This window comes from Geotrypetes seraphini, chromosome 5, assembly GCF_902459505.1.
Source record: "Geotrypetes seraphini chromosome 5, aGeoSer1.1, whole genome shotgun sequence".
In the NCBI taxonomy this organism is placed as follows: Eukaryota; Metazoa; Chordata; class Amphibia; order Gymnophiona; family Dermophiidae; genus Geotrypetes; species Geotrypetes seraphini.
This window is the reverse complement of record NC_047088.1, coordinates 244,008,083-244,025,328: the sequence shown is the minus strand read 5'-3', so window position 1 is coordinate 244,025,328 and position 17,246 is coordinate 244,008,083. Positions and strand designations below refer to the sequence as shown.

The 17,246-nt window shown below is 42.1% G+C and overlaps 1 protein-coding gene across 2 annotated transcripts in view; it reads right to left on the bottom strand.

Annotated features, from left to right (window-relative positions):
* The window catches only part of CFAP221 (cilia and flagella associated protein 221), a 141,714-nt gene that overhangs the window by 111,503 nt on the left and 12,965 nt on the right, over positions 1–17,246 (bottom strand). For both annotated transcript variants that reach the window (XM_033947171.1, XM_033947169.1), the window contains exons 3-5: positions 8,765–8,865; positions 3,832–3,915; positions 2,846–2,941 (exon numbers count right to left, since the gene is read on the bottom strand). In XM_033947171.1, the coding sequence (XP_033803062.1) occupies positions 2,846–2,941; positions 3,832–3,915; positions 8,765–8,865 (281 nt within the window). The remainder of the gene's footprint in view (positions 1–2,845; positions 2,942–3,831; positions 3,916–8,764; positions 8,866–17,246) is intronic.

The following is a 17,246-nucleotide window of genomic DNA, read 5'->3' as shown; positions in this document are numbered from 1 at the left end:
AAATCTGATATGAATCTGAAGTTATCTCCACCTGAGGAGTCCATCTATACTGTTTTCTGTCAAAAATAAGGGGTATTGAGGCAGATGGAGGCTTTTAAACAAAATCAGGAAATCCAAGATGGCCACCGCAATAGCAATTCTGGCGCCTAAAACAGCCTGTAAAGAAAAAATGCAGGGAAGGGGTTTGGGAGGTGGGAGACTTCATCCCTAATCTCAGAAACCTTCAAAAATGACTTTTAAGGACAACCCCTCCCCCCCCCCATCCCCATTTTCCCCATAGGCTGCAATTGCCATGCTGCTGTGCTGGAGCTGCACAGGGAAACTTCAGATCAAAGGTGAGAGAAGATTTCTGTCTCAGAAAGGCCTGCAGTCCAACAGATGGCTTGTTTCTTCAGATTAAATCCCATCAACAACCTCAAGAGTCATAAATGTTTAATAGCAAACTTAAGAACCCCAGAGACACCACTCGGGACTCATAAATATTCATTGTCCTAAGCTTCCATCTCCTCACTGGTTCATATAACTTTTATCCAATATTCAATAGCTTATTTATTTAGCCAATATAAAATATTGAAAGCATTAATGATATGCTTTCAATATTTTATATTGTCTAAATAAGCTATTGAATATTGGAGGTTCTTAAGTTTGCTATTAAATATTTATGACTCTTTAGGTTGTTGATGGGATTTATATTGAAGATTTCCTCAAGATATTAAGATTTAGAGCATAATTAAATCAGTTTTTTACTCGGACTGCCATCCAGTTCCCAATGTAGAACTGAACCTTCAGACCCCCCCACGTGATCTTGTGGGGGGAGGAATGCAGTTGGCCCTGATCCTGGATAGAACTGCTATGGGACCCGCTCAGTCTGCACTCAAGCCTACTGCGGACTGAACCTGGGGCAAGCCACTCAAGTCCACTGTGGACAAACCTGGGGCGAGATTGCTCTCAAGGGTATGGATCCTGAGCTCTGAGAACTATTGATGCAGACTGGCCACACAGGAATCATGCGAGGCATGTGCCTGTAGGCTACAGACCTCAGCCCTGATAGTCTGTATCTTCTCGCAGCTAGAGATGTCCCAGGGTGACTGGGATCCTCTGCAGCACCGAAAGCCTCCAACCGGATAATAAACCCCCCAAAATAATAAAGATTAAACTTGAGCAGAACAGACAGGCTCTCTACTCTTTATTTATAGAAAGTAAGACTGAGGGGGTGGAGCTTAGGTTACCAGAAAAAGGAGGATGGATTGAGACATCCGGGTTTTACTTCCATTGCTTTCAATCCGTCCTCCTTTTTCTGGAGCCGTATGGTAATCCTAGTGGCGCTCATCCTAGAATAATGGGAGGTGGAGCGAGAAAATCAAACAATGGGCTCTCTACAACCTTGCAATTAATGGAGATTTGACCTGTTGGTCAAGACTACCAGCCTGTTACACAAGAAATTAATATTTTTAACTATAGGGTGGTTGATGAACAGTCAAGACAAGAAACAGAGCATCAGATCTGGGCTTTGAAGATTCAGTCTCTCTCCTAATCCTCAGTGCCTTCAAAAATACAAATGGATCTGGAGCCCTGGAAAATGCCTTCAAAAAGGGGTTTGCTCAAGACTTCTCACTAAATACATAAACCAAACTGTACTAAACAAAAACACGGAAAACAGATAAATGAAAAATCAAAATGATGGTTTTGACCAATGAAAAGGTTATAGAAGAGTCATTTGCTAGTTGTATCATTTAGATGTCATCTTAAGCCTTTATTTCCTGCCCAGGCCACAAGTCTCTTTTGCAAATGGCTCTTATACACTCCTCCCTCAATATTCGCGGGGGTTAGGGGCAGAGCCGGCCCGCAAATACTGAAAATTCGTGAATAACTTTTGGGCTGACTCTGACCCATCCCTGCCTTCCCCTGGCATCCCGGACCTTACCTGGTGGTCTAGTGGTCTTTTGGGGCAGGAGCGATCTTCTTACGCTCCTGCCCCATGCAGATCACTCATCCAAAATGGCTACCGTGAGTTCCCTTTGTCTCTCAAGACTACAACGGGAACTCACAGCAGCCATTTTGAATGAGTGATCAGCACGAGGCAGGAGCGTAGGAAGATCATTCCTGCTCTGAAAGACTGCTAGACCACCAGATAAGGTCCGTGGAGGTTCGGGAGATGGGTGGGAGGAGGGGGTGATTCCGGTTTTAGGAAATCGTGAGTCCTAAAACCACGAATCGGGAGGGGGAAGTGTACTTTCCTTACCTGTAAATCTTAGTATTTTGGAACACAGTAGTTCCCTAATACACTTGAAATTCATGCAAGGAATTTGATTCATGTTTCTTCCATTCTATCTTTTTGTTCTGTTTTTGGAATGTTTTATTAATTTTGTAAACTGCCTGGATGACATCCCCAATGGATAGTATATCAAGATAAAATAACAATTAAAGCTTCATAATGAAATTCTCCATAGGCATAACACTGGAAATAGGATGATCTTTTACAATCTTGTCATTTTTCAAGTACTAATTTATACATGTAAAATAAGATTTAAGGTAGGAATAAAGTTGAGTCCACTGAATCTGGAGTAAAATGAGAACAGGATAAGGAGAAATGGAAGTGTTTCAGTCTTCTAACCCAGGGGTAGGCAATTCCGGTCCTCGAGAGCAGGAGCCAGGTCAGGTTTTCAGCATATATCCACAATAAATATGCATGAGATAGATTTGCATCTCAAGGAGGCAGTGCATGCAAATCCATCTCATACATATTCATGGTGGATATCCTGAAAACCTGACCAGGCTCCGGCTCTCGAGGACCGGAATTGCCTACCCCTGTTCTAACCTAATTTTGTAGCACTTAAATGCTCACCTTGCAATGCACGCGGATGCAGTCGTAGTAATAGCGCAATTCATCGGGAAAAAAATCAACAGTAACAGTAATCGACAACCCAGGGATAAGTCGGAGCTGCAACGGAGAATAAGAACATCATAGTAAAGAACACTGTGAAGCTCAACATTTGCTCTGCATTACACAATACCATCATTTGTTCCTCCTTAATGTGCTTTAGTAAAATGTCCCCTTATAGGCAGATCAGCAATCGACCCCTTATTTTGATAGCGCAAAGCTTTTCTCTTACTATTCTACTTTGTCACATAGAAACATAGAAACATAGAAAAAAGCGGCAGAAAAGGGCTATAGCCCACCAAGTCTGCCCATTCCAAGTATCCCCCCCCCCTGAATTTACTCCCTTAAAGATCCCACAAGAGTATTCCATTTTTTCTTAAAATCCATCATGCTGCTAGCCTTTATCATGTCTATAAACACCACTTTATAAACAAGTTTTTCAAGCTACATTTTTTAGTCTTACTTTTCAACTTCTTCTCAATGCTGAAGTGTTTTTGTGAGTTTTATTTTTAGGGCTCCTTTTACTAAGTTGCGCTAGCGGTTTTAGCGCGTGCTACATTGCCGCAAGCGCTACATGCTAACGCCTCCATAGATTTTGCGTTAGTATTTTTTGTGTAACGCGGGGTTAGTGCGTGCTAATCTTCAGCGCATGCTAAAAATGCTACCGCAGTTTAGTAAAAGGAGCCCTATAAAGCTCAACATATTTGTCCTGATTTAATTAAATAATAACCCCCCCCCCCCCTTTTTATGAAGCCACATAAGGGTTTTTTTAATTGCAGGCTGTGGAAGTAAAAGCTTTGACGCTCATAGAATTCCTATGAACATCAGAGTTTTTATTGCTGTGGCCTATGATTAAAAAACCCTAAAGCGGCTTCATAAAAGGGAAGGAAAATGATTAGTTTGGAAGATACAATGAAAAAAATATAAACAAAATTGTGGAGAATTCTTACTTTTCTGTACGTGATTTGAAAGTATATTGTCTGCGGTGGTATAATGTGAACATCTGTGACTTCAGAGGAAATATTTTTCAGATTCTGTATAATAAGACAAAATGCCTGCTGGTTATTTTTCCCCAAAGTAAAGAAAAAGTACTTATGTCCTTGTTATCATACAAAAGCAAGAGAATTGACCCAATAATCTCCACAGACAAATCCAAGAAGAAACAAAAAACAATGTGGAGAAATGATGTTTCTGAGATGGACTTTATTAATATATTAACAAAGTCCTTGTCATCATACAGGCATTTTACAAGTGTGAACTGGCATATAAGTGCAAAACTGCCTTTATACAATTAAATGTATCCAGAAAGAGGATATTCACTTCATGGGATCATAATCCGCAATCCCACTGTTAAATCTAGGACTGCATATTCAGTGTTCCTACCTAAACAAACAGGATTACTGTATATCAGGCATAAAGATAGAGGGGGAAAGCATCTGATTATCCTTATGCAGCAGCTGTTTTTATGAATATTACCCACAATGTTATTTGACGAAAACTGAGCAGGTTACTAACAATAAAGCAAATATGAGTTTGGAGGGATGCATTCACTTACTGAATGAATCTAAACAGCATTAAAAAAAGATAGTAGAGATGCAGTCAGGTCACTTCTTTACACATCTCATTCAAAAGACTGACAGGGTCAGTCTACCAAACTGAGGTAAAAAGTGGTATGCTAAGGTCAATTTTTCTATTTTCCCCATTAATGGTTTTGAGAGTGTGGCTCGCACTGTCTGTGAGGGGCACATGTGCATGGGGTGGAGAGTGTTGCTGCTATGCAAGGCGCGTGTAGAAGCCAGTGTCTCATAAGGTCCTTAAGGAGCAGACTCTTCAAATGGATTAGTTTTGCACATTCTTATGACAGGAATGAACCTTGTTCCTAAGCTAGGTGACTGGAGGGAGCCATGTCCAATTTCACAAAAAATATAAAAAAGTCACTCTGTATTCCTTTAACAGTGAACTAGAGGCAAATGTGCATCAACTGCTGTTGAAACTAATGCTCAGAGACATGAAGGCAGATGTAACCGCCTCACCACCCAATCATTGCATTGTTCAATACAGTGTCAGAACTATAACAGCGGTGAACGTTAAACTTGCAATTGCCTAATTGGCTATAAGCTCTATATCTTAAATAGATTACTTAAGATGGTAAAACTTAACTTCAGGTTAACTTCAGGTTAACTGGTTCCGACGTGCCACGTTTCGATACTGCTTCAGGGAGTGAAGTAAAGGGAGTTCCCGTCCCGGATGATAGAGAGCACCCAACTGTCGGTGGTAAGACTTTCCCACTGGGTATAGAAATTATGGAGACGACCCCCGATGGGGAGGAGGGAAGGCTCCAGGAGGAAGGGAGCCTGAAGGCTCAGACCGGAATTGTCAAAAAGACAGCCCAGTCTTCGCCAGAGCCCACGGCTGGGCCTTAGTTTGACGTTGCTGCTCTTGTTGTGGAGGAGGCCAAGAGAACGCAGGAGTAGATTTCTGCGGGTACCTCCGGAGAGGAATTTTGTATTGCCAAGCCGGAGGGGTCTCACCAGAGAGGCGAAGGACCGTTCATGTTCCGAGAGGCGCTTAGTGGCCGCTTCGATGGAATCATCAAAGAGCTCATGACCCACACATGGGAGATTGGCCAGATGATTCTGGAGATTCGGATCCATATCCACAATCCTGAGCCAAGCGAGGCGGCGCATGGTGATCGCAAAGGCCGTGACCCTCGAGGAAAACTCATAGGTGTCATAGGCCGCCTGAAACATATAGAGGCGGAGCTGGGAGAGGGTCTCCTCGAGGAGATGAAACTCCTGACGCTGAGAATCTGGCACATCCTCCTGGAACAAGCGGAGGGCATCCACATAGAACCGGAGGTAGGACGTGAAGATAAAGTTATAGTTGAGGACACGATTCGCCATCATTGAGTTTTGATAAAGACGGCGACCAAATTTGTCCATCGTACAGCCCTCTCTGCCCGGAGGGATGGCAGCGTAAACCTTCGAGGGGTTGGACTTCTTCAAGGAAGACTCAACTACCAAGGATTGGTGAGAAAGCTGGGAACTTTCAAACTCCTTAACTGGGATCGTCCGGTAACGGGACTCCAACTTGGAGGGAATGGCCGTGACCGCATAGGGGGGCTCCAGGTTCCGGAGAAATGTTTGCCAGAGAACCTGGTGCAATGGTAAGCGCAGCGCCTCACGGGGTGGATGATCAACACCCATTTCCACCAGGAATTCCTGGGTATAATGGGACTCAGACTGAAGGTCCAGGTTCAAGACCCTGCCCATGTCAGAGATGAAACAAGTAAAGGAGGAGTTTCGAGAAGAAGACTCATCCTCCTGAGAAGACTCCTAGCGAGATCTGGGGGCAGCTGAGAAAGAGGGAGAAATTTCCCTCAAATAGTAAGTTGGGGCCTCAAAATCCCGCAAATGGAAGATCGAAGAGGCCTGACTAAAGTGTCTGGGTAGCATTGAGGAATGCCCCCATGCAAGGTGGATCGGGGAGGACCCCGGAGTCTGAGGAATCAGCTGGCGGAGCCTCGGAGAAGACGGGGCAAATGAAAATTCCTCCACCGGTTTCGAAGAAGACCCCCTAGAGGCTGGCATCTGCCTCGATGGAGAATGCAAAGTAGAGTCCAACTTGAGGACAAGGCTTTGTGGTCGGAGACCTGCCCCGAAGGGGCGGAGAAGACCGGAGCTTTTTAGGAGGGGCAAACTTCAACATAGTAGCGGGTGAAAAGCGGGCTCCTGTCCTAGGCCCTCGAAAAGTCACAGGTGACTCGGACGATGAAGAATCGCTCGAGGCAACCCGAAGAGTCTTGCAGGCATGGCCCCGAGACACGAGAGAAGGACGCTCAGGCTGGTCAAACTGGGGCTGGGTCGAGAATGAGGTCAGAGGCATCGAGGTCGGGACCAGTTGGCTCACCACCGAGAAAAGCTGCGTGGTTAGGATAGCCTTAAGCATGTCCTCGAACATAGGCACCGAGACCAAAGGCTGTTGGATCGTAGGTGCAGCAGTGCGCTCCTTCGGGGGCGACCTCGAGGAAGAGTATTCCCTACGTGAGGAGGCACGCTTAGAATGATGTCTCGAAGATGCAGACGAGGCGGCACTGACATGAGACTCTGAGGTAGGCTTCCTTGCCGGCACACCTGAGGAGGAAAGTGGAGACTTACCCGAGACCGGAGTAGCAGGAGGAGCCGAAGCTGGGGCCTTCGAGGCCAAGGGGGACTTCAAGGCCGAGGCACCCAGCGAGGGCGCCGAGGCCGAGCTCGAGGCCTGTCTCGCAGGATCCATGGGGCCAAAAAGTTGAAGAATCTTGGCCACCCTCCGACGAAGAGCCCACAGTTGCAAAGTCGCACAACATGGACACGACTCAGCGCAGTGCTCCACACCCAGGCACTCCACACACCAACGATGAGGGTCAGTGATGGAGATAACCCAGTTGCACTTAGTACAGTTTTTAAACCCGGAACGAGGCCAGGACATAAGAAAAAATATGGCTGCGGCCCCACGAGGCCAGGCGGTCAGAGCAAGACCGGTGAACCCGGTCAAAAATATACGAATGGAAAAAAAAAGAAAAAAGAAAGACGCGCGAGTGCAGTGACTCAACTGAAATTAATCAAATAAGCCGCGGTGCAAGAGGGACAACAAGATCGCGCGAAGCAAGGGAGCAGTGCTTCTGGCTCCGCGGAAAACATAGAACTGAGGCCACGCTGAGGAGATGCATGCCCTAGACCAGGTGGGAGGGGCACGCGCGCATGCGCGGGCCAATCACAAGCTTGAAGGTCTTCAAGCAAGTCTGCTTACGAAAACATCCGCTAGGGGGCTCCGTCGGTGACGTCACCCACATGTTGAGAATATGCCCCCTGCTTGTCCTGGGATAAACATGCTTGTACTGTTTTGGCCCCTTGACAGTTCATTGTAAGGCCTGGGTCAAGTCTTACTCCTAAGATTGTCATTGACTCTCTCACTGGAAGTACTTCATCTATTACCTTTAATTCCGTTGGCCACCTTTTCTGATCAGATTTCCCCCCAAACATTACTTCTGTCATCCATATTCAATCTCAAACCCTGCTCTCCCATCCATTCAACAATTTTACTCATATAATTACTCAGTACTCTCTCCAGATCTTCTCCCCATCCACACACTGGGGAAAATAAAAGATAATATCATCCGCATTAATTCGGTATTCGACTTCCAGAGACTGAAACAACTGACCTGTAGTGGCCATGTAAATGTTAAATGAAAGCGCCGAAAAAGCCAATCCCTGGGGAACTCCTGTCTTCACTTTGTATTCACCTGAAATCTTACATCCATTCCTTACCTGAAAAGAACAGCCTGTCAAGTACTTAGTGAACCATTTAAAAATGGTACCTTTTGAGATCTTTAAGTCTGTGCCCATACACCTTATGATGAAGACTACCCACCATTTTAGTAGCCTTCCTCTGGACTGACTCCATCCGATTTATATCTTTTTTGGCCCAGAGTAGTGGTAGGAAAGTTGTTAGACTGCAGAGTCCATAGTGAGGGGAAAATAAAGTGATGTGCATTACCTGATGGACGGGCTATAGCAGGGATCTCAAAGTCCCTCCTTGAGGGCCACAATCCAGTCAGGTTTTCAGGATTTCCCCAATGAATATGCATGAGATCTATCTGCATGTACTGCTTTCATAGCATAGTCATTGGGGAAATCCTGAAAACCCGACTGGATTGCAGCCCTCAAGAAGGGACTTTGAAACCCATGAGCTATAGGGTAGCCAGGAAAGATAGCCTGGGAAACTTAGGCTGGATTTCTACCTAGTTCATAAAGTTATATTGGTATTTCAGTAAAACTGTAAAAAGAAATGTAGTGCTCCAGAAATGAGAAGTAGAACTGTTTTGATTTTTGTTTAACTCACCATTATCTGCTGGTGAAGTTTTCCAATTTCATAGCCTCCAAAATGCAGCACTCCAGGTTCAGCCTCTACGACCTTGTTTTTCACTAATTTTGCATACACCTCTGTAATAAATGTATCACAGAGAAGAAACTAAGATGACTTTCTTACTGGCTATGACAACAATCAATACGGAGGAACTGCATCTGCTCCATAATAAGCATGTTAGCCTCCGTCAAAAGATAGCAAATGCTAGAACGATGGTTCTCAACCAAGTCCTCAAGAGACAACTAGTCAATCGGGTTCTCATGAGATAAGATTTTCATACAATGGACTGCATACAGATCTACCTCATGGGGATATCATGAAAATCATATTGGCTGGTATGTGTCCTGAGGTCTGCGTTGATAAACCCTGTGCTAAAAAAATACCAAGACTCTCTTCCTCCATAAGATAAATCAATCAATCTTCACAACTCTTATTTTTAACTAAATATATATAAACAGAAAAAATCTCTAAAGGGCTTTTAGCCTGTGAAATTCAAAAAAGACTGGCAAGAACATCTGTGCAGATATAAATCTCCATGGGATAAAACTGAACACTACCAAGTTTAGAGCCCAACCAAAGCCAGGATCTTCGGTTTCTAGCGAAACCAAATCTGTCACCAAAACTGGCCACTCAGTTTCAGCAGAAACAAAAAACTGTTATAAAAATTATAAAAAAAATATCATGGCAGTGGCCTCCTTATGATCACTCTCCCATGCCCTCCCCTTCCTGCCCAACCACCTGTAAAGGCCCTCCCCGGGCCTACCTTAGTGAAGCCCTGCTGGTCTAGTTACGTCTGTGGGGACAGGAATGCACCCTACTTATTCCTGTCCTGTGCATTGCTCCAATCCAAATAGCTGCCAAGACTGCCTTGGGAGGTCCTGTCAGCCATTTTTTTGATTGCTGCGGGAGGTCCTGGCAACCATTTTGTGAATGCCTGTTTTTTTTTTTGTATAAATATTTTTTATTCTTTTTTTTAAATTCTTACATCAAGTGAAATACATATATTACATTCAATTATACAAAAAAACACTTGAAATTATTATTAAATTTTCTTACAATGTGAATTAAATAAACCCTTTTTCAGAATTTATATCATATTAATATTACAATAGTTTTCCCTCCCTACCCCTTCTATATGTTCTATACATGTGTTATTATATCTGATCAGTGGAATAAATTGTCAATGGTCTCCATATTTTATTAAATTTGTTAATATAACCTTGTTGTAATGCCAATACTTTTTCCATTTTATATATATGACAAATTGAATTCCACCAAAAAGTGTAATTCAATTTAGTGTAATCCTTCCAATTCTGAGTAATTTGCTGTATGGCTACCCCTGTTAAAATTAATAAAAGTTTATTATTATCAGCAGAAATCGGACTTTGTGTTCTCATTTCTGTTCCAAATAATATTGTATCATATGAAAGTCCAACATGATTGTCTAATAAATTATTAATTTGGGGCCAAATTAATTTCCAAAAGGAATTAATGCAGGGACAAAAGAATAGTAAATGGTCTAATGTCCCCACTTCTATCTTACAATGCCAGCATCTATTAGATCTACTACTATCTAATTTTGTAATCTCGTAGGGGTCCATAAAACTCTATGTAATAAAAACAACCATGTTTGACTCATAGATGTTGATCTTGTAGTATGTATTCTCCAGGACCAAAATTTTTGCCATTGAGATGGAGAAATTATCTGTCCTATCTCAATACTCCAAATATCCCTAAGTCCTGATCTCTTTTTTTTGTTTAAAAATTCGTTTATTTTCTTATACCATTTTGCGGCTTGGTGTCCTAGAAAATCCGCTTGAAAACAAAGGATTGGTAAACTATATTGAGTGTTAAGATTCTTCCATTCAGGGAACCCTTCCTGAATGGCCTGCTTCAATTGCATCCATTTAAAATATTGTGTTTTATCTAATCCAAATTTTTGTTGCAATTGTGAAAAACTAAGCAGTGATCCATTTACTATTACATCTTTTAAAGTTCGTATACCTGCTTTTATCCATTGTTTCCATACTATTTTAAATCCACCAATTTTGATCCTGGAGTTTACCCAAATAGATTGATTTAAAGATTTAGTCAAAGGATCTGGTGTTGAATTGCTTATAAATCTTAGTGTTTTCCATGTATCTATTAGAATTCTGTTGTCCTTATATCTCCTAGGCATTGTTATACTGATAAAATGTTCTGGATGTAAAGGAAACATGAGGCGCCATTCTAAATATAACCAGTCGGGTACATTTTCCATGAGATCTGGGAGGATCCAATACATTCCCTGTCTTAAAATATAGGCTTGATGGTACCTATAGAAATTTGGAAAATTTACCCCTCCTTCCTTAATTGTTTTTTGTAATGATGCTAAAGCGATTCTTGGTCTTTTCCCAAACCAAACAAATTTTGTTAGAATATTGTTTAATTTTTTATAAAATGACCCCTGAAAAAATATTGGAATCATACTCATTTGATAACAAACCACAGGTAAAATCATCATTTTAACTGTTTGGACTCTTCCCCACCAAGAAAGATGTAAAGGATTCCATTGCTCGCACATTTCTGTTATTTTTTTTAATAAAAGTTTTTCATTCTCTTTTACTGTGTCATCAATTGTATTTTTTATAAGAATACCTAAATATTTTAGTCCTTCCTCTTTCCATTTAAATGAATATGAATCAAATAGTCCTTTGGTGCAATGGATATTAATTGGAAGAACTTCAGATTTTTCCCAATTGATTTTATATCCAGAAAACTTTCCAAACTTTTCTATTAAATTAAGTAGATGTGGAATGGTGTCTTCTGGTTCTCTTAAATATAATAATATATCATCTGCATATGCAGATAATTTAAATTCCCAATTAGAAAATGTGATTCCCTTTATTCCCTTAGTTTGATTTATTGCAATTAATAAGGGTTGTAGAACGATATCAAATAGTAAGGGAGATAAAGGACAACCCTGTCTAACTCCCCTTAGCAAGTTAAATTTATCAGATAAATTATTGTTTATATTTAATCTTGCTCCAGGGGAGCTATATAATGTTTGAATCATTTTAATAAAACCAGGTCCTATACCAAACCATTCTAGAGTTTGATACATAAACTTCCATTCTACTCTATCAAATGCTTTTTCTGCATCTAATGATATTAGAAAAGCTGGATCATTCAAATTTTTTGCTAAATTTAGAGAATGAAATGCTAATCTTGTGTTATGTGAAGAGTGTCTATTAGCAACAAATCCAGTTTGGTGTATATCAATAATAAAAGGAAGAGCTTTTGCTAATCTTATAGCTAGCACTTTAGCAATTAATTTAGCATCTACATTCATCAAAGATATAGGCCTATAATTTGTTATCAATGTCGGATCCCTGTTTGGTTTTGGTAAGACAATTATAACAGAATCAGCCATAGTTCCTGTTATATTTCCATTATTTATTTGATATTGATATAAATTTAATAGATAAGGTAATAAAATATTTTGAAATGTTTTGTAAAATTCAACAGTATATCCATCTCCACCTGGAGCGGATCCAAATCTAAGAGCTTTCAATGCTGATTCTACTTCTTTTAAAGATATATGTTCTTCTAAACTTCCTTTTATATAATCCGGAATATTTGGTCCAATAAATGCCTTTAAAAATTCTATACCATCTTGTTCTTTATTTTCATAAGTATCAGAAGTGTATAAATCCTTATAAAAATCAAGAAATTGTTTTATAATATCTTCATTACTAGTGTGTGTATTGCCCTGTTTATCCTTAATTGCAATAATCTTAGATTTTCTTTTTTTTTGCTTTAATAAAATTTGCTAATAATCTTCCATTTTTATTTGAATTTCCATAATACTGTACTTGCCGACAGAACATATCTTTCCTTACAAATTGAGAAGAAATCTCATTATATTTAACTTTTGTTTTTAATAATTTCTGCAATGTATCATGTTCCCATTTAGTAATTAATTTTTGTTCTAATAATTTAATTTCTTGTTCCAATTGTATAAATTGTTTTTTAAGTTGTTTTTCCATATATGCAGAATATGATATGATATTTCCTCTCATTGTTGCTTTATAAGCGTCCCATAAAATTTCAATGTTTATGTTATCCAAATCATTAAATTGAAAGAATTCATGCATTTTTTCTTTAATATTTTCTATAAATTTTATGTCTGCAAGTAAAGCATTGTTAAATCTCCAAATTGGTTTAGAATAAACAGATATATCATTTTGTAGATCAATCCACACACCAGCATGATCTGATATGATAATAGGATCAATAATTGCTTTCATCACTTTTTGTGCTATGTTATTAGAAACAAATATATAATCAATTCTTGAAAAGGATTTATGGACCTGAGAACAAAAAGAATATTCTTGATCATTAAAATGAAGGATACGCCATATATCTACTAAATCACAAGTTTGTATCAAATTATCTAATCCTAATGATTTCATTATTTTACTTGGTTTTTTATCCAAAATAGGATCCATTACAGCATTGAAATCTCCAGCTACTACTAAATTAGAAGCAGCCAGTGGTAGTAATATCTGTTGAATATTTTTGAAAAACTCCATTTGATTTGAATTAGGAGCATATAAATTGAATAAATCCAGGGTTGTATTCCTCAGATTCATTTTAATATGTACCCATCTTCCTAATGGATCAAATTTTATTAACTTAAAATCTGCTATACATTTTTTATTTATGAGAATAGCTACTCCTGCTTTTTTTCCAACAGCAGGTGCATAAAAACATTTGGACACCCAACCCTCTTTTAGTTTATTAGATTCAATACCTGACAAGTGTGTCTCTTGTATGAAATAAATATCAGCTTTTTGCTTATGAAGAAAATTTAGTACTTTCTTTCGTTTGATTGGATGGTTAAGACCATTGACGTTAAGAGAATAAATTTTAAGAGCCATTTAAATTAAAAAGTAATATTTTAATTAAAATTTTATAAATATATTTTTGATCAGATATCCACACATGTTTAATATTTATTCTTCTAGTTATTATTAAACCCTTAATTTTAAGATTTTCTTTAATTAATTTCATCTCCCTTTTCCCACCCCCCTCCCTTCCCTCCCCATTTAGCAAAAATAGTGTATACTTGGTAACACGCATATCAAGGTCAGCCATAACACACTCCAAGAAGACCCTTTAGCTTTCCAAATACAGTTTAAGTCATTAAATATTTAAATAAAATTAAAATATAAATAGTTCATATATTATATATCTGTGAATTCAATCAGTTACATATACATTTCTTAGGATATTTTAAAAGTCTATATTTATTACCATCAATTCATTAATAATTAAATAAATATAGTATTTTTCATTCTATCTCAAAAAACTTTTTCCTCTCATCTTATATTTTATTATAGTAATATCATTAATATGGGAACATAATGATATAGGAACAATAGTTTCACAAGTAAAGAATCTCCCCCCCCATGAGAGAACACCGCTAAAATCACACACCAGGCACATACATCGTTTCTCCACTTATCTGATTCTTTCTCTCTCTCTTCTCATTTTTATTTTCTTCTTTTTCCTTGTCTTCTTTCTTCTTCTTTTCTTAAGGAGATTATATTGAATAGTTCTTTACGATCTTCCAAAGTTATTGTAATCCATTTTCTGATTTCTTCTTCTTCTTTTTTCTTCTTATATTTTATATTATATGTTCATGTTTTGTTTCCGGTATGAAAAAAATCCATTTCCTGCGTTCCTTACGCATAGACCTTCGGGATTGTAAGTTTTTAGATTTTTTAAGTCATTTTAAAGAGAGAAGAGGAAACACAATTTAAACAAGCATATATATGCGTCCGGTGTGCGACCCCGCAGCAGTCTCACCACAGGAAAAGAAAAACTTCACCCGAAAAACCATTCCCCTCAATTTTTTATTATTTTTTTTTTTTTAATCTCTGATGTTCCCACCAATATATTCTGTCTGTAATCAATTTCAAAGCAGGCTTTTAGTTATATTATCCTTTCTATATTACATTCATTTAAATTTATGTTAACTTTTTTTTCCATATTTTATATTATAATTATTTCCTGTTAAACTTACAAACATATAATTGCATTAAGCCTTTGAAATTTTTTTTTTTTTTTTTAGAATGTCTGTTACATTCTAATTCTATTGTAAGAGAGACGTTGAAAAGAATATATTTGAAGCTAAATAAAAACATTCTAAATCGTTGCATTTTGAAATACAGTGGTGCCTCACACAACGAACTTAATTGGTTCCAGGAGCAAGTTTGTTATGTGAAACGTTCGTTATGTGAAACGCGTTTTCCCATAGGAATACATGTAAAAAAAAATAATTCGTTCTGCAGCATAAAATATGCTAAGATGACATAAAAAAAGATAAATTTTTGGTTATTATTTTTATTTAGATACATCTAAAAACATAATTGTTTTTTAAAACAACACACATTTTTTAAATTTAAAGACAGACTAAGTAGAGTCTAATTTTACAGTGAGAGAGGGCAGAGTCTCAGCGGCAAAAACTGGGACTTAACTGTTCATTTTTTTTTTTTTTCAACCGTGTTTCCCCGATGATAAGGCAGGGCCATCAAATAAGACAGCCCCCCCTTTTTAGAAAAAAATGTAAAATAAGGCACCCCCCCGCAAATAAGCCACCCACCGATACCTGCGCTTACCCGAATCGGGTGGTACGGTGGGTGACTCCGTGTGGTCCTTGGCACCCCCGACACGATCGGGGCAAGAGGGAGCTCAAGCCCTCTTGCCCCCCCGACTCCCCGACACGATCGGGGCAAGAGGGAGCCCAAGCCCTCTTGCCCCCCGACTCCCCGACACGATCGGGGCAAGAGGGAGCCCAAGCCCTCTTGCCCCCCCGACTCCCCGACACGATCGGGGCAAGAGGGAGCCCAAGCCCTCTTGCCCCCCCCCGACTCCCCGACACGATCGGGGCAAGAGGGAGCCCAAGCCCTCTTGCCCCCCCGACTCCCCGACACGATCGGGGCAAGAGGGAACCCAATCCCTCTTGCCCCCCGACTCCCCGACACGATCGGGGCAAGAGGGAGCCCAAGCCCTCTTGCCCCCCCGACTCCCCGACACGATCGGGGCAAGAGGGAGCCCAAGCCCTCTTGCCCCCCCGATTCCCCAACTCCCCGACAATATCGGGCCAGGAGGGAGCCCAAGTCCTCCTGGCCACGGCGACCCCCTAACCCCACCCTGCACTACATTACGGGCAGGAGGGATCCCAGGCCCTCCTGCCCTCGACGCAAACCCCCCCTCCCCCCAACGACCGCCCCCCCCAAGAACCTCCGACCGCCCCCCCAGCCGACCCGCGACCCCCCTGGCCGACCCCCACGACACCCCCAACCCCCTTCCCCGTACCTTTCTGTAGTTGGCCGGACAGACGGGAGCCAAACCCGCCTGTCCGGCAGGCAGCCAACGACGGAATGAGGCCGGATTGGCCCATCCGTCCCAAAGCTCCGCCTACTGGTGGGGCCTAAGGCGCCTGGGCCAATCAGAATAGGCCCGGGAGCCTTAGGTCCCTCCTGGGGGCAGGGCCTGAGGCACATGGTCGGGTTGGGCCCATGTGCCTCAGGCCCCGCCCCCAGGAGGGACCTAAGGCTCCCGGGCCTATTCTGATTGGCCCAGGCGCCTTAGGCCCCACCAGTAGGCGGAGCTTTGGGACGGATGGGCCAATCCGGCCTCATTCCGTCGTTGGCTGCCTGCCGGACAGGCGGGTTTGGCTCCCGTCTGTCCGGCCAACTACAGAAAGGTACGGGGAAGGGGGTTGGGGGTGTCGTGGGGGTCGGCCAGGGGGGTCGCGGGTCGGCTGGGGGGCGGTCGGAGGTTCTTGGGGGGGGCGGTCGTTGGGGGGAGGGGGGGTTTGCGTCGAGGGCAGGAGGGCCTGGGATCCCTCCTGCCCGTAATGTAGTGCAGGGTGGGGTTAGGGGGTCGCCGTGGCCAGGAGGACTTGGGCTCCCTCCTGGCCCGATCGTGTCGGGGAGTCGGGGGGGCAAGAGGGCTTGGGCTCCCTCTTGCCCCGATCGTGTCGGGGAGTCGGGGGGGCAAGAGGGCTTGAGCTCCCTCTTGCCCCGATCGTGTCGGGGAGTCGGGGGGGCAAGAGGGCTTGGGCTCCCTCTTGCCCCGATCGTGTCGGGGAGTCGGGGGGGGCAAGAGGGCTTGAGCTCCCTCTTGCCCCGATCGTGTCGGGGAGTCGGGGGGGGCAAGAGGGCTTGGGCTCCCTCTTGCCCCGATCGTGTCGGGGAGTCGGGGGGGCAAGAGGGCTTGAGCTCCCTCTTGCCCCGATCGTGTCGGGGAGTCGGGGGGGCAAGAGGGCTTGGGCTCCCTCTTGCCCCGATCGTGTCGGGGAGTCGGGGGGGCAAGAGGGCTTGGGCTCCCTCTTGCCCCGATCGTGTCGGGGAGTCGGGGGGGCAAGAGGGCTTGGGCTCCCTCTTGCCCCGATCGTGTCGGGGAG